The sequence below is a fragment of the Ovis canadensis genome, chromosome 9, assembly GCF_042477335.2.
Source record: "Ovis canadensis isolate MfBH-ARS-UI-01 breed Bighorn chromosome 9, ARS-UI_OviCan_v2, whole genome shotgun sequence".
Taxonomy (NCBI): Eukaryota; Metazoa; Chordata; class Mammalia; order Artiodactyla; family Bovidae; genus Ovis; species Ovis canadensis.
Window position 1 is genome coordinate 33,539,475 of NC_091253.1, and position 18,020 is coordinate 33,557,494.

The following is an 18,020-nucleotide window of genomic DNA, read 5'->3' on the forward strand; positions in this document are numbered from 1 at the left end:
GGAATTCCCTAGTGGCTCAGTGGATAAGAATCTGCCTGCCAATGCAGGGGTCATGGGTTCAACCCCTGGTATGGGAAGATCCCACGTGCCTCAGAGCAACTAAGCCTGTATGCCCCAAGTAGAGAGTAGCCTCTGCAACTAGAAAAAGCCTGTGTGTAGCAACAAAGACCCAGCACAGCCAAAAATAAATAAAATTATATATATATATGAATAAAATTATATGTGCTGCTGCTGCTAAGTCACTTCAGTCGTGTCTGACTCTGTGCGACCCCATAGATGACAGCCCAGCAGGCTCCCCCATCCCTGGGATTCTCCAGGCAAGAACACTGGACTGGGTTGCCATTTCCTTCTCCAATGCAGGAAAGTGAAAGTGAAGCCGCTCAGTCATGTCCTACCCTCAGCGACCCCATGTACTGCAGCCTTCCAGGCTCCTCTGTCCATGGGATTTTTCAGGCAAGAGTACTGGAGTGGGGTGCCATTGCCTTCTCTGAAAATTATATGTATATATAGAGAAATAAAGGGAGGCTTTACTGTAAATATCACTGTGAAGATTAATTCCAACTGCAGTAATGGAGCAATGGGAGTGCTCTCCACTTGGAAATCAACCCTGATTTTCATTGGAAGGACTAATGCTGAAACTGCAATACTTTGGCCACCTGATGTGAAGAGCTGACTCACTGGAAAAGACCCTGATGCTGGGAAAGATTGAGGGCCGGAGGGGAAGGGGACGGGATTGAGGAAGGAGAGGGAAGAGGATGAGATGGCTGGATGGCATCACCGACTCAATGGACATGAGTTTGAGAAAACTCCGGGAGATAGTGAAGGACAGGGAAGCCTGGCGTGCTGAAGTCCATGGGGGTCTCAGAGAGCCTGACATGATTCATCGATTGAACAACAACTCCATTCCAGCCATTACTTTGCCTTTGAGTTGGGCTTGTCACAGGTTCCCCTGGAGGAAAAAAGATGACACACAGGCTCTAACAGAAGACCATCCAAGGGCCGTGAACCCATTGTCAGGAGACTAATCACACAGGCTGTGAAATCAGACCAGTCAGTCTCCTCTACTTGCTAAGGTGACCTCTAAGCTCCAGGTTCCTCCCAGGTATAAAATGGGGATAATACCAGTGCCTGCTCTATGTGGTGGCTGTTGAGTATGAAATGAGGGTATGCCTGCAGCAATGCAGAATCATGCAGGGCATATAACAAGCCCAGCATTTACTAATTGATGTTATTATTATTCCTTTATAGAACAGAAATACATTCCTGAGTCCTTTCAGTTGATAAGGAGGAGAACAAACCATGTTCTCCTCCTTACTCACTGGGAACACTCTAGTGGTTTTTACTTGGAGTATTTACATTAAGTTCATTGGAGACTAGAATAGGCTTTTTGTTTGTTTGTTTCTTACTTGAGAGAATATAAGTGTACTTGGAAAGCACTCAGACAAGGCACATGAGTGAAGCAGTCTGCTGCTGGGGTCGAATATGGCAACATGAGCCCGACAGTAAAACACGTGGAATCCAGTGTGTCTTTCCCTCTTCCTGCTCCCCCAGCCCCATCCCCCGCCCACTGCTTTCCTTGCTTCTAGCACTTTGTTAAGATGATAGAAAACAAACACATAAGGTGAAATAAGGAACAAACCATACTTATTTTGATTGACCGATGAGAAGGACATCTAATGGAGTAGTACTCTGTGAATTATTATTGAGAACTTTATTTTTGCAGGCAGTAGAAAAAGCCCAGGATTTCATCTCCTGGGTGCTGGGACATTAACTTGCAGTGAGCTCTCATTGTGTTTTGGTTTCCTTTATTGGGTCTTTTTTTTTTTTTCCCAGCCACACCCTATGGCATGTGGGATCTTAGTTCCCCCAACCAGGGATCAGATCCAAGTTTGATGCATTGGAAGCACGGAGTCTTAACCACTGGACCGCCAGGAAAGTCCCTTGGTTTCCATTATTGTAATACTCCCACATCAGAACTGTTACGTGGATGAATTCAGACACTGCCTGTATAACCAGGGCAGTGCATGGCTCAGAACAAAAGCTCAGAAAGTACTGTCTCACACCTCACTAGCCTCGGGTTTCTCTCCAGTAATTTTAGGATAGTCATACCTGGGACTTCCCTGGAAGTCCAGCGGTTAAGACTTAACTCTCCAATGCAGGTTCGATTGCTGGTGGAGGAGGAAAAAGGGGAAAAAGGGGCTATGATCTTACATGCCTCAAGGCCAAAAACCAAAGCATAAAACAAGCAGTATTGTAACAAATTCAATAAAAACTTTAAAAATATCCATATTAAAAAATCTTTATTTAAAAAAAAAAGATAGTCATACCTACCTTATGAAGTTGTCATGAAGTTTAAAGAAGTATACGTATGTCCAAAATGCTATACTTGGCAAGGCGTCAGGTACATTGTAGGTTTCAGTAAATTTTAAGGGGGAAGGAATATCTGAATTTTTATTCCCATAATACCTGAGAAGTATCATCTACTTATGATCCCTCAGCCCCTGCTAAGCACCTTATATGCCATAGCTTATGAAATCCTCAGAGCGCTAAGACATAGTTATTGACATTGCCCCCAGTTTGCAGATGTGAAAACTGAGACTCAGAGAAGTAAATTACTTCAGTGAGATCTAATAGCTGCTACATGATAGAGATGTGAGGCCAAGTCTTTCTTATGAGAATCATGCTATAACTCATGCTCTTATGAAACAAATGCCTATTCTACCCTCTAGAAGTTGCCTTGGTTAGAATATCCTTCTTTACAGGAACTGTGTTCCACGGAAACCAGGCTTTTGCGGTCTCAGCTCTCTTCTGATCCCCATTAGTATTCATTCTGTTTGACTCTAGATACTGTTTTTTTACTTCCAAAATCCATCGTTGATGGATCTGACCTCACAAGGGATACTTACAAGAATAAGCAAAGTTTCTAAAGACGATCCCCAAATCTGAAATCCCAGACTTTGGGAATTACTGAGCAGCTTCCCCTTCTCTTTAGTCTTTCCTCTGCCAGGTGACTAATTTAGGGAGAGATCTGAGTCCTGGAATGAAAAGAGATGTATTCACGGTCATAGTTGACATAAAAAGGGAGTTCAAAGGGAATTGACATTGGTTGATTATTCGCTATACATCAACTGCTTTATCCACAGCTTCTCAATTTATTTCACTTAACAACCTGTAACATGGTCATTTTATTACTATACTAATTTCACAGATGAGACAACAATGCATTATGATAAGTGACAAAGTGGAGATTCAAACCCAGATCCAAGTAACACAAAGCATATTCTCTTCCCACACTATCTATGGCCCTGCCCCATGAAGGCACTGGGAGCCTTTGATGAATGCTATAATTCCATCCTGTCAGCCTGGGCCACTTTCTAGGCATGTGAATCAGAGCACTGATAGCTCTTCTTGGCTTCTTTTTTCCCCTTCTGTTTTTTTGGCTGTGCGCAGCATGTGGGTTCTTAGTTCCCTGAACAGGGATCAAACCCGTGTTCCCAGCAGTGGAAGCTCTGTGTCTTAATAACTGTACCAGCAGGAAAGTTCCTGGTTTCTTGTGCCCAGAAAGGACCCCACACTTCCTCCGTACTCTCCCACCCCTGGTACATTGTCAGCTATCTTGCAAATGCACCGCCTTGGTTGTTAGGCAGATAGATGAGTGAAGCCTGCCACTGGGAATCTAATTCAGCCAATTCCCTGATGCCTGTGGGGTCACTAGTGCCCTTGCTGACCAGGAGAATAAGCCACCACTATTTTTATTCCTGCTTTTCTAGAGGAAGAAAAGCATTCTGTAAGGACCATTCTTATCTTGTCAGCAGTGCTCAGAGTAACAAACAGGCTTGAGGAGTGCAAGGGCGCAGAACAGCATTGGATGGGGGTGATGTTGATGACGAAAGAGATGATGCACGCTTTAGACAAAACTGGGTGTGCACGAGTAAGTGTGTGTGTTTTTCCTGGCTCCAGAAAGGATGATGTGTATTTCTGAGCGGGCTTCCCTAGTGGCTCAGTGGTAAAGAATCCGCCTGCCAATACGGAAGACACGAGTTCAATCCCTGGGTTGGGAAGATCCCCTGGAGAAAGAATTGGCAACCCACTCCAGTATTCTTTTTTGTTGTTGTTGTTGTTTTAATAGCTCAGTCGTGTCTTGACTCTTTTGAGACCCCTTGGACTGTAGCCTACCAGGCTCCCCTGTCCATGGGATTTTCCAGGCAAGAATACTGGAGTGGGTTGCCATTTCCTTCTCCATCACTCCAGTATTCTTGCCTGGCAAATCCCATGGACAGAGGAGCCTGGTGGGCTACAGTCCATGGGGTTGCAAAAGAGTTGGACACAACTTAGCAACTAAATAACAACAAATATATCTGAGCAGTTCTGCACAAAGAAATCAAGTTTAAGTTTTGCCTGCATCAGGCTCTATCCACAGAAGATAGCCAGGAATGGTTTTCAGGGTGTTTCGAGAAAATGAGAGGTGCAGATGGTTTGCACTGGGGCATGGTTTCAAATTTTAAAGGGATTATGGTTCATGAACCCTAGGAATGGTGGATGGAGGTGTGAACCTTTGAAATTCTAATTGCACACCAGTCTAAGGAGGTATATACTTACCTGGGCACAATATCTCATTGTTCACATATTCCTTTCTTGGCTAGGGGAGACGGGGAGGAGGAGCGGATATATAACATAATCTTCAAATGAAACTGAAACAACAATTGGTGGCAGCAGTTTGGACTCTGGTGAATTCCATCAAGGAAGCAATCCCCATTGTTTACCATCGCAGTTAGCTTAGCTTGTTGTAATAATCTTTATTCCTTGCATCTGTAGAGCTGAGGGCAGACACAGACTCAGCTCCTGCTGGGAAGGATCTCTGTGGTCATTTTGACATACGCATCCCTTTATTTTATCCAAGTGAGGGCACTAAGGCCCAATCTGACAGCATCAGTTATTAGGAGAGAAAGCTCTGGAATCCAGGCCTCCTGGAATTGAGGCAATTATTCACTGACTCCAGGCTTTTTAATAACAGCTCATATTTATCAAGTGTTTGCTCTAAGCCATACATATGGGATAGAAGGTGCTACCAGCCCAGCAGGGATGACAGGTATTCGATGACAACTTGGAAGAGAAAGAAAAGTGGAAATAATGCAAAATCAGAGTCTCAGTTGATTTCCAGCCTAGAGGATGGCCTTCTTGGAGTGGTTGGAAGGCTAAGTGCTGGGTGTTAGAGTCTCACCTGCTGCATGGGGATGCATGCATGCATGCAGCTAAGTCGCTTCAGTCGTGTCCGATTCTGTGCGACCCCATAGACGGCAGCCCACCAGGCTCCTCTGTCCCTGGGATTCTCCAGGCAAGAATACTGGAGTGGGTTGCCATTTCCTTCTCCAATGCGTGAAAGTGAAGTCGCTCAGTCGTGTCCGACTCTTAGCGACCCCATGGACTGCAGCCCTCCAGGCTCCTCCGTCAGTGGGACTCTCCAGGCAAGAGTACTGGAGTGGGGTGCCATTGCCTTCTCCAGCTGCATGAGGATAAACATGGGGTTACTTGAGGCTCTTGGAGCGTAATGAGCACAAGCTAGTAGTGGCCATATTTGCTCCCAAGTCACAGAACCTTCTAGATACAGGATGACCCAGTTAGTATATGGGAAAAGAGGTAGGGTTTTTTCTGGTGTCTCATATTCTGTCAGTAACAGCATGTGAACAAGTGACCTCCGGGTACGGGTCTTAAATGCCATCTGGCAGTTTCCCCAAAACCTCAAACTTGATGTGTCCCAATGCAGACTTTAAATATAGAAGGAGGAGAAAGTGTGTACCTGTTTGTTTCTTTGTTTTTTAGGATGCCCTCAAAGCTGATGTCTCAACATTTTGCCAGAGCAGAGTCTTTATTCCTGTATGCTGCCTTACCAAGGGCTTCCTCGTGAGCTGCACTGCTTGCCTTCCTCGTGAGCTGCACTGCTTGCCTTCCTGACAGTAATGAGCGCTTCCCCAGAGACACAGTGCAGGTTCAGGACAGCCAGCACAGGCAGACAAAACACCTTGAACTTATACAATGGCTCTCCGGTGCACAGAGCACCTTCTCATCTGTTATCATTTACCGGCCTCATGGGGCTGGCACCCTCTTCTTTCATCTTCGTGGGAGGCAACTGAAGGCCAAGATCCCATAGCTACCAGGATACCTGCAGAGGCAGCCAGCCCCTCATTCTCTTTTCTTCTTTTTATTATTTGGCTGCATCGGATCTTAGTTACAGCACACAGGACCTTTGATCTTTGTTGCCACTGCAACATCTTTTTAGCTGCGTCCCAGGAACTCTTTTGTTTGCGTCATGTGGATCTAGTTCCCTGACCAGGTATGAAACCCAGGTCCCCTGCACTGGAGCGGGGATGTCTTGGTCCTCCAGGGAAGTCCCTTCATTCTCTCTTCTGCTCTAGATGTCACTTTGTCAAGGAGGTTTTCTCTGCTCATTCCTTAAACCATAGCTCCTGCATCACTTGCTTACTCTGTATGTACTTCACTTTATATTACATGTATATTGCTTGTCTGTTTCCCTTACTATTGTTGATGGAAGAGTAGCTGCATTGTCTGTTTACGAATCTCCAGCGGCAGGAGAAGGGCATTAGTAAATAGTTGTCAGCGGTGAGCGAGTTCTCCTTTGACAATCACTCCCGGGTCCAATGTCCCTCCCTGCCAGTGGGCACCCTATTGTGGTTTGGGGAAGGACCAGAGGACAGATAACCGTACAAGATCGCAAAACTCAATCCCAGAGGAGGCCTGGGGGCTAGCCTTCTGCCCAGGTTGGTGAATTTGGGACTTTATGAGCCGGCTCCAGTTGGCTCCAATTATAGGAGCCAATCGTCAGGCGCTTCCTAAGGGCCTAGTTTTGTTTTTTTTTAAACCAATTTGATCCGCAATCAATGGTGAGAAGTTAAATGGATTCTTTGGGCTAAGTAGATTGAGCAAAATAGCCATCTGCCAGAGCCGAGGAATGAGCAATCTGTTGGTAATTTTTCCGCTGAAATTTGGCATCTACTTAGCATTGTACACCATTTGCACCTCGGGAAATGCCTTTTACACCCCTTCCCTTCCTCTGTCCTTCGGGTTAAAAACGACAACAAAAACCAGCGTAAATGAAAGATTAGAAAATTGTGGTATTAAAAAAAAAAGAAAATCCTTCCTATATCCTATATCTTCACTTAGCACTTTAGCGGCTTCAGCAATCGACACAAAACTAGCCTTCGGGAGGCTCGTGAGCGCCCTGCTAAGAGAGTGAGGAGCCGGAGCCAGCGGGCGGGCAAGCTGCAAGCCGGCCCCGGAGGCCGCCGCCGCGCTCCCCTCTCGCCGGGCCCGGGGCCCGCGCAGCCGGAGGCGGCTCTCCGGGCCTCGCTTCCTGCTCCCACACGGGGCTAAAAAAGAACGCGCACAACTTTTTATTTTTTTGGTCCCCCTTCTTGCGAAAAGCTCGCGTAACGAGCTCGCCCGAGTAACCGCTCCGGGGGCGGCCCGAGGGACGCGGGCATCAGCCGCCCCGAGAACCGCGCGGCCCGGGCCGCCTGTCCGGGACACTCAGTCGGAGCGCCGCGGGCGGGGCTGGAGGGATTGGGCAGGGGATGGCGGGGGCGGCGAGTGGGCGGGGGAGGTCCGGGGCGGGGCTGGGGGCCGGCGTGGGCGGGCCCGGTGGCGGGGGCGGGGCGGGGCGGCGGGGGCGGGGCGGGGCGGCGTGGGTGGGGCCGGGCCCCGCGGGGAAGGGGGCGCGGCGGCGCGTGCGCAGAGCACTTCCTTGTTTGTCCCCGTGACCGTCGCGGCAGCGCCGCCCGCCCGCCCGCCCGCGGGAGCGTGTGCTCAGTCAGTCGGTGTCCGCGCTGCCGCCTGTCAGAGCGTGTGAGCAGGCAGCGCCGGCCAGCCGCGACTTGCCCGGCCCTGGGCGCCCCCTTCCCGGTCCCCCGCGAAGCGCCCCGCCGGGTCTCCTCCCCCGTGGCCGGGCATGAGCAGAGGGAGGCGGGTCGCCAAGAGCCCCGAGCCTCGCGCGCCGCTCGGAGTTTGAAGGGCCCCGCGCAGATCGCTGATCGGGGCCGCCGCCGCCTCCTTTCTCGCCCGCCAGAGCTTTCCTCCCGCTGCCGCCGGGATCGCAGCCGCGCCAAGCCGGGCGGCGGGTGGCGGGCTGCGCGCGGGGGTCGTTCATGAGCCGCCGGCCGGCCCGCGGCCCCGGGAGCCTGCGCCGTGACTCACCCCCCGCCCTCGCTTGTGTCTTGCCCCCTCCCCCGGCAGGATGCCGGACCAGATCTCCGTCTCCGAGTTCATCGCCGAGACCACCGAGGACTACAACTCGCCCACCACGTCCAGCTTCACTACGCGGCTGCACAACTGCAGGAACACCGTCACGCTGCTGGAGGAGGTAGGTCGGGGCCAGTGCTCTCCGCGCGCAGCCCTTCGGGGACCCGGGCCCGCCCGCCGGGACGCCTCGCTGCCTCAGCTCGCGGCCGCTGCCTCGCCGTTGGATTGCGTCGATTTCCGAGCCGGGGAGGAAGGGGATGTATGGGGCTTGGGGGAGCCACACCCCCCTGCGGGACCCCCTCCAGCCCACCCGCGGCCAGGTGATGGGCGGGGGACATCGGATGTGCAGCCCCCAGCTCCGTCCCCACCCCCCACCCTCCACCCCACCCCCTCCCGCCGCGAGGCTGGAGGTGGGGAGAGGATTGAACAGGCTGTGGACAGCCCTAAGAAGAGGGAAGTCCTCTCCCTGGCTTGAGCCCTTCTAGGCGCTTTCCACATCACCCTGACCCTCTTGTAACCCGCCAAGCAGATGGTGTCAGGCCTCTGAGGGCAGAGGGAGGCAAAGCAACGTGGCCAAGGTCACCAGCAAGGGACTGGGAGATGGTCAGTTAGTTAATGCACCTCTCTACGGCCCGGCTTGGCTGGGCAGAATGAGCTGCATCGGCTAGGACTGGTGGAAAAACCCCAGAGGAATGAGAGGGAGCTCTGGCCCGGACTGCCTCCACCCCAGGATTCCTCCTCCTCTCTCGTCCTAAAGCCCTGGGTGGAAAGAGCTATCTCTGCAGACTGGTCCCCACCCGGCTCCCCTGGGCGGCTGGTTTGGTAGAGTCAGGCTGCTGCGCCAGCAGGACCTGCCCGCAGGGCACTCATAAGCTGTGAATGGAGCCCCGAGGCCGATGCTGCCCTAAGGACCTGGCCAGACAGGAAGAAGGCAGGACTGAGATGCAGAAAGAATCGCTCCTCTTATCTAGGTCTCCAGGGAAAGCTTGTGGGTGCCTCTGACAGCGTCAAGAACTTAGCAATTTCCTTTACAATTTTAGGTGCATTAGTGATAGGGCCGAGTGGGTACATAAGGAGGAATCCGAAAGCCTGGGAGCTGGGAAGCCTCTGAACCTCCTCAAAAACGGGATATTTGCCCTGGAACTCTGCCCCATATATAAGTGCCATAAAGTGCCACTCCCTTCTCAACCCCAAAAAAGATAGCACTGGAGGAAGTTAGGAAGGCAGATCGTTTTCCCTGGGTGGATTCTTCTGTGGTTGGTTTATTTGAGGTTTAGGGGAAGCTCTTTCTGATGTGAGCTCCCCAAGGTTCCTCCTCTGTAATACTAAGAAGCTTGGGCTTCTGTGAGCAGACTACTCTTGATGCAGGCTGTGATGCTTGTTCCTGGGCCAGGTTACACGCAGAACTATGCGTGTATTCAAAAGCACCGGGGTCCTACATTTTAGGAGGGGAGAGGTTTCTGCTAGTGCTGGGTCCTGTTTGGCCGATCTGATGCTGCAAATGAGTCTGAATGTTTTATGCCAGTTGAGGTTGCTTCTAGATTCTCTCTGAAGTTAATGTTGGGTTATTGAACTGAATTTTGAAATTCAGTTGGAGAAGCACCATCTGACTAGGTTTGTTTGAAAGCCAGAGGTAAATGACTTTTTTCTTTGTTGTGGTTTTGTTTCTGTCAACTATCTTGCCTGTTGAACCAGCCTGATGCTTGGTGTCTGGGATTAAGTGGACTTGCCAGGCATTCAACCCTATGACCAGTCTGTCCTTCACTTAATTGTGATGAATTGAAACATGCTGATATGGCAGCACTTTGCATCCTTTTTCTGTACCTACTGTATATGCTTCTAAAGGACGTGACATTGGTTAGACTGAGGGGCTATTTTCTTTCTAGATAAGTCCTTCAGGGCCTGCTGATGGAGCTGTCAATTATTTTAACTTTTCCTTTCTGCACATTCAGATAATGTTACTGTATTCTGTTTGTGTGGAGTGTGATAAGGGTAAGTGTATAGTTGGTGATGCTGTTTGTAGATGTACGTGCCCATAATACGTGGCCACACTGGAGGATAGGGTTAGTGTTTTTAAATTATATGCAACTGCTCTGGATCTTTGTTTGAGGTTACTAAATTTAAAAGCAAAGGCAGCTGATGTATTTTTTTGGTGGGCCATGCTGTTTTGCAAGGTTGGGTAGAAAAACAGACCCAGTCTTATTACCAACCTGGTCACCTATGAACTTGAGAAGGAATTGGAACCAGGCTAGAAGTTCAAAAGTGTCGTGTTAGAGTATGTTGGTAATACTCAGGTTCTCAAAAATACAATAGTGATTCATCAAGAGCAGCACAATCATTTTGTAGCTTTTTTCTGACTTTCGTACAGTCCTAGCCAAGAAGTCATTGTCCCCAGTCTCCATCTTTTAACTCCTTTTTAAAAAATTTTTTAAATTTATTTTATTATTATTATTATTATTATTATTTTGGCTGTGAATAGGCTTTCTTACTTGTGGCGAGTGAGGGCTACTCTTTGTTGCGGTCCTCAGGACGGGGTTCTCATTGTGGTGGCTTCTCTTGTTGTGGAGCATGGGCTCGAGAGTGCTTGGGCTTCAGTAGTTGTGGCACTCGGGCTTAGTAGCTCCACGGCATATGGGCGCCTCCTGGACCAGGGATTGAACCTGTGTTCTCTGCGTTGGCAGACACATTCTTAACCACTGGACCACCAGGGAAGTCCATCTTTTAACTCTCGAGCTGAATTCCATGAGGTTGGATTCAGAGTGATTGACTTTAGCCTTAAAGTGCAATATACCCTTTAGTTTCTTAATTGATAGATAACTACCACGGTTGAACTTTTAATCCCACCTCCCCAAAGCTTGTATGTATGAAGGACGTACATTTATAAATATCTTACGTGGATCAGCATTCAGTTCTCAAAAATTACGGGGCTTAAGGTTATTACCCTCAAAATATAAGGAAAAGTTTTGGGGCAAACCACAAATTCTTGTTGGCATAGGCTTCACAAGTGAAATAGGTGGAAACTTGAAGACTGCTGTTTGGGTTATCTTGTGGTTATTCTTAGGAAGAGAAATTTTGGGTACTTTTTTGGTGATGTGGAAATTCAGGAATAGGAATTAATTTGGGCAGCTTGGAATTTTTTTAAAAATATTTTTCTAGTTCTAGCAATTGTCTTCCTATTTATTTATGGACTGTTTTGCTCTTTGAATTCCAAAGTAGCATGCCTTAATGTCACGTAAAAAATTGTGTTGGATCTCCTAATTTGGAACCCCAAATTAACCCACACTCTCCCTTTTGGTTTGTCCTCTTGGCAAAGAGTTCTGTGCTTTGCAGATGTTGCTGCTTTTATTTTAACCTATCACTGATGAGCACTTTAGGAACTGGGTCAGACATACGTGGTTAAAAAAAAAAGAAAAGAAAAGAATTTACTTCCAGGCTTCAACTTTGGGGGCAGAGGGTCCCCCATGATTCTGGAAGTCATGGTGGGGCTGGCACAGAATGAGTGGCTGCTTTTGAGAGGCAAGAGTGGATGGGCTGCCAAGGTTTCATGCTGGTGTGTGAGTGTTTTCCAAGCAAAAAGCCAGTGTTTTGCTTATTCAGCAACCAAAGCACACTGACGTGTGCCATTTTACTCGTGACCGTTTGGAAATTATGAGTAAATGAGTAGGAGAAGGCTGAGCTTTCCCAGGAAGGGAGCAACCACCATCGAGGGAGACAAAAGGAGAGGCTCTTCATTTAGAGGCTTAGGTTGGTACATATGTTGGCTGAAAGGGAGAGTCCAGTATGATATGTGAAGGTCAGCTCGGTTATTGATTCAGTAGTATTGGCCCAGCACTTTTATCTTTGGTGATGATGGAGGAGGCATGCTCTGCCCATTCATTAAGCAGCTAGCTGCTTGGTACCAGGACTTCGAAGACACACAGCATGCCTGAGAACACTCCACCCTTACAGAGGCTTTTTGGAGGAGAAACAATTGTTAGCCCCATTTTACAGGGAAGAAAACTGAGGCCTAGCGAGATGAAGTGATTTGTCTCCAAGATCAGATGGCTAGTAAGTGAGTGGTGTTAACGATGAACTCTGCTGCGGCTCAGTTGCTTCAGTCATGTCTGAATCTTTTCAACACTATGGACTGCAGCCCACCAGGCTCCTCTGTCCATGGGATTCTGCAGGCAAGAATACTGGAGTGGATTGCCGTGCCCTCCTCCAGGGAATTTTCCCAGTCCAGGGATTGAACCTGCCTCTCCTGCATTGGCAGGCGGGTTCTTCACCACTGGCGCCACCTGGGAAACCCCTAAGTGGAGTTAGGAAGCCCCTAAATAGTTAAGACTTAAAATAGATGTTCTAAATGTCTACAAAGACAGACTTCAGTGGTTAGTGTTTTGTAGAAGTGTAGGAGGCTTCACTCTTATTGTCTGTTCTCATTTTAGTACCATAAATCAGGTGCGTAAGTTCCTAGGTGGTTTGGTTTATCTTCACGTTCAGGTTCCAAGGAGTTCTTCATGTGGTTGCTGCTGTTCAGTTGCTAAGTCATGTCTGACTCTTTGCAACCCCATGGACTGTGGCACAGCAGGCTCCCCTGTTCTTCACTGTCACCTGGAGTTTGCTCAAATTCATGTCTGTTGAGTCAGTGATGCTATCTAACCATCTCATCCTCTGCTGCCCCCTTCTTCTCCTCCCCTCAATCATATCCAGCATCAAGGTCTTTTCCAGTGAGTCAGCTCTTCACGTTAGGTGGCCAGAGTATTGCAGCTTTAGCTTCAACATCAGCCCCTCCAGTGAATGTTCAGGATTGATTTCCTTTAGGACTGACTGGTTTGATCTCCTTGCTGTCCAAGGGACTTTGTAGAGTCTTCTCCAGCACAAAACATCAACTCTTTAGCACTCAGCCTTCTTTTTGGTCCAACTTTCACATCTGTTCATGACTACCGGAAAAAAATCATAGCTTAGACTACACAGGCCTTCATCAGCAAAGTGATGATATGCTGTTTAGGTTTGTCATAGCTTACCTTCCACGGAGCAAGCATCTTTTAATTTCATGGCTGCAGTCACTGTCTGCAGTGATTTTGGTGCCCAAGAAAATAACTCTCACTTCCACTTTCCCCCCTTCTCTTTGCCATCTAGTAATGGGACTGGATGCCATTATCTTGCTTAGTTTTTATTAATGTTGAGTTTCACATCAGCTTTTTCACTCTCCTCTTTCACCCTCATCAAGAGGCTGTTTAGTTCCTCTTCAGCTTCAGCCATTAGAATGGTATCATCTGCATATCTGAGGTTATCGATACTTCTCCTGGCAATCTTGATTTCAACTTGTGCTTCATCCAACCCGGCATTTCTCATGATGTACTCTGCATAGAAGTTAAACCAGCAGAGTGATACTATACAGCCTTGATGTACTCCTTTCCCAATTTGGAACCAGTGTGTTGTTTCATGTCTGGTTCTAACTGTTGCTTCTTGACCTGCATACAGGTTTCTCAGGAGGCAGGTAAGATCAGTTGTGATCTTAAAGGAAAAATAAGTCGCAGGAAAGGTTTAGATAAAACCAAGAGTCTCTGTGCATTGCTTAAGTTCAAGAAAATGTGCTTTCTTTGTCCCTGAGCTCTTGAAGACGAAACAACAAAAGGTGAACGAGTCTCCTGAAGCCACCATCCCATGCAGAATTCTGGGCTCTGTGGCTCCTCACTCAGTGCGGAGGGACGTAGGGTGAGTTTTCTCTGGACTTTACCAGATAAGGCCAGTGAATGAAGAATACATTTGACTGCAGAAGCAAAGAGAGAAGGCTACTTTCTTTCTGTAACAGAACTCACACTCTTTCTAAAACAGGGCTCAAACCCATTAGTGAGCTAGTCTAAGCTAATTCTGTTTGCCTTTTTTATGCATAAATAAACATTTTTACCATCTAATAAAACCCCTGTCTGATAGCATTCTTATTATTCTTTTACATATGAATAAACCTCAGCGCAGGCTTCCCAGGTGGCTCAGCTGTGAAGAATACGCCTGCCAATGCAGGAGACACAAGAGGCATGGGTTAGATCCCTGGGTTGGGAAGATCCCACGGAGAAGGAAATGGGAACCCACACCAGTATGCTTGCCTGGAAAATTCTGTGGACAGAAGGTCCTGGCGGGCTACAGCCCATGGGGTTGCAGAGTCGGACACAACTTAGCGGCTATACCACAAACCACCGCTCAGAGAGGTAAAATGCCTTATCCAGAGTTGCACAGTAGTGAATGCTCTGAATGTAAGATCTCAGGATCTGAAAGCCTTTGTGTTTCACCTGTAGCTCACTCTGTGTTTCCTGTCTGCTGTGGGTTGTTTTTTTTCCTGTCTCATAGATATCTACGGATTATTTTTCTTTTCTTCACTTGATTTCTAGTGCCAGGGAGGAGACAGTTTTGGGTCAAGAAGAAAAGGGGGAGCTCTGTGTCCCTCTTCTTCTGAGACCTCTTGTTGGATGTCTCTCGAAGTCTCTGCTTTTGGTCCTCAGAGATGGCGCTGCCAGCCACCCTGCCTGGACTGAGCGGAAGTGGACAAGGCCCTGTGGTTTCCAGCTCCACCCTGGCATACTTACGGGACTGTCGCCCAACCTGTCCTTGCCTGTGAGCTGCCCACAGCCCTGGCTGAAGAACCTGCAGCTCTGGGTGGAGTTGCTGCAGGGCTCCATGGCCGGCTGCCTTCTGGCTTCCTGCCCGTCCCAGCCCTGCCTTTGGGGTGGCTGCTGGCAACTCTGGGCATCAGAGCTGACAGGGCCTGGGAGAGAATGGAGGATGGTGCTCACCAGCCCAGGAACCTGGTCTCTGAGGGGCCCATGAAAGTCACGATGTAGGTCCAGTAGCCAGTGGCCCAGAAGAATGAATGGACACCACCCCTCACAGCGTGGTTCAGCATCTTTTTCATGCCAGTCGTCTTTGATTTTGGCTGAAATAGGTCAGGTCGGTGGTGTCACACTGATATCTCTTGCTGATCAGATACTTGGATCACCAGTTATAGATTCCTAAAATTGGAAAGCAAAAGGTTCTCTCATTCTCATGATTGGTTTGCTTGCAGAACCTTTGAGTTCTGTATTGCTATGAGAGAAAGCTCATGAAGGAAAAGGACCCACACACATCTGGTTCAGTCCTGCTGTTTTCAGAGGTGGGGACCGAGGCCTGAAGATGGGAAGGAAATGGGGTGAGGATTTGGGTTCCCGTCTCCAGACTCCCAGTCCAGGCTCTCTGTACTCTGCTCTCCCAGAGGTCTATGGAGACTGTTTATTCACGGGGTGGAGGGGTAGGGGTGGTGAGCCTGGGGCTCGGCCAGTGCCCTTCCCTAGAATGTGCTTAAGGCAGGAGGTGGAGAGTGAACCTGAGTTAAGGAGCCTCGATCTTGCTGGCCGGTCTCCTGGTAAGTCCTGGTCTCACATCTCGTGCCCAGTGAGGCCACGGAGGCCCTCCTTGATGTGGGGCTTGGAAGCTCTCATTAGATGCCTTTGTGGTGTTGGATGTTCAGACGCTACGCAGACCTTTGCATTTGTGTCTGGGCGTCAAAAGGAGCCTCAGAGAGGTGGTTTCCATTTATGTAACCTAGTCATTTGAGGACTGGAGGCAGACCTTGGCCTTGGCCTTTCCCTCGTGTATTATCTAAACATGAGTAAGCGATGGGCTCGATGGGGATCACTTGGCAGCTCAGCCTCGGTCTCCTCGTTTGATGAATAAAAGAAGTATCAAAGGGGAGAATGCACGTGCGACACCCATCCGGTGACTTCACTCCTGGTAAAATGTGCACGCCAGGGGCTGCCCTGCCACATTAGTCAGCCTTCCTCCCGTGGGGCGGGGCTCAAGGAGGTGAGAGGCATTCCTTGGTAGGGAGCTGGGCAGAGTTCTCGCCACTGTGGACCGGCAGGTGACACTTGGGTCAACAGGAGGACAAAGTTCCCTTGCCAGGGTTAATTGCAGCCCTGTGATCTTCTCGTGTGTGTCGGGCGAGTCCCTGAACCTTTTTACATCTTTGTGTGCTGCCTCTTAACCTGTCGGTGTATGCGAAGCGCTCAGAGCCCTGCTGGTGTGGCGAGTACTCTGTGAATGATTGTTCTCACCGCCTCACCATCCTCGCTCTTTAGTATTATTGGGTTGGACCCTTGAACCTGTAGGAGGAGAAGACGAGAGGACGAGACCCCTTTCCGCAGAGGATGGGTGAGGAGGTCAGTGACAGGGCCGGCTGTGTGCCTCAGAGGACCCTGATGGTGGAGGTGCAGACGGCCACTGGGCGGTCACGGTCAGAGCCAGCTTGATCTGAAATAGAGTGCCTGCTCAGTTTTACTATGTCCGCCTTTGGCGGCACTGCTCTGAAGTAAGGGGACCGGTGACCAGCGCTGCCTCCTTGGACCCGGGCCAGCCTCATGGGCTCTGCGGGCGCTGCCTCGCTGTCCGGGCTTCCTTGGGTCGCTGCTGTTTCTTTATTTCCTTCTCCCAACCTCCTCCTGCCACGTGCCCTCCATCAGTGCATCAAAGCTGGGGCAGTTGTCCCTTTTGATTTTCACTGGGGCTTTGTAGTAACCAGTCGCTTTCTCTGTTCCATAATAAATGCAGGTATTGGGTTTGGGTCATTTGTGGGGAGGCGCTGGGGGAACCATTTCTGCCCTGGCCCCAGGAGGACAGAGCGTGGCAGCTCGGTTGTTTGCTTTCCTGATTACAGCTTGAAGCACTGAGACCACAAGGAATTCTATTTTGGTTTGGAGGCAGGCGCCTTCAAAGGAAAGGATCTGTCCTTGAATTTGCATTTCTGTGTGCCTCATAACTTCTTTTCAGCCTCAGTAAGATGCATTTTCATGATCTCTGGGGCAGGGCTTAGGTCAGACCTGGACGCCCTTGACCCTGCCTGGTCTTAACAGAATAACAGCTCACGTTGGGCTCTCCCCACCCAGAGCTCATTCGAAGCAGCCCAGGGTCTCGGTGTGCTTAGAGTTCACTTACATAAGAACTGAATTTTAATGTTAAGGCCATGGTATGATTTTCCCCCAAGAACTGGAATATGTGTGCCTTTGTTAAGACAGCACCCAGTTTAGCCACCCAGAAGCTAGGAAAACAAAGTCAGAGCCACCTGTCCCAGGGAGGTAAAGCCCTAAAGATGATTGCATTGCACGTGGCAACTATTCTAAAAAGTAGAGTTGGCCAAGTCCAGCCAGACCATCTCTTTCCCCGCCAGATGTGATTTGGATGGAGAAAAATACAGGTTCTTCCAAGTTCGTTCTGTTATCAGTAGAGCCTGGGTACCTTGCCTCTGTGTAGCATTGTGCTCAGGGACTCGGGAGGACAGCCATGTCCCCCCAGTGTCCCGTATTACTATATCACACCTTTGACAGACCTGGTAAAGTTCTTAGAGACCATCTGTTCAGCTCCTGCTTTCCATGGACGAAAAAAAGGAGGCCTAGAAAAACCCAGCCATGTTAGGCTTTTATGTTGGAAGTAAAAGGCTCCGCCTTCCCCCTACAAAACAGAATACAGCCTGTCCAGACAAAGTGAGCATTGATTGTAAGGACTCATAGGGGTATTTTATAGAACACGAGGGTCCAGAATGGTGGGAAATGAAATATTCTCCTGAGCAAATGATAGAGAGGGGACATCCCTGTCTCCAATGCCCTCACCAGCTAAGTCTCTGTGCCTGGTGGGGACACCTGGGGTTGGGGTGGATCAGATTGGCGCAGCGGGGGTCAGGAGACCACTGCTAGTGCAGTCAGCTTTGTTGGGAGGGTGGGGCTACCTTACGGAGTGCAGGCATGATGGTGGTCCTCAGAGCA

The 18,020-nt window shown here is 49.2% G+C and overlaps 1 protein-coding gene across 3 annotated transcripts in view; it reads left to right on the forward strand.

Annotated features, from left to right (window-relative positions):
- Positions 1 to 18,020, forward strand: part of ASAP1 (ArfGAP with SH3 domain, ankyrin repeat and PH domain 1) — a 334,855-nt gene that overhangs the window by 64,178 nt on the left and 252,657 nt on the right. For all 3 annotated transcript variants that reach the window (XM_069600954.1, XM_069600955.1, XM_069600956.1), the window contains exon 3: positions 8,248 to 8,374. In XM_069600954.1, the coding sequence (XP_069457055.1) occupies positions 8,248 to 8,374 (127 nt within the window). The remainder of the gene's footprint in view (positions 1 to 8,247; positions 8,375 to 18,020) is intronic.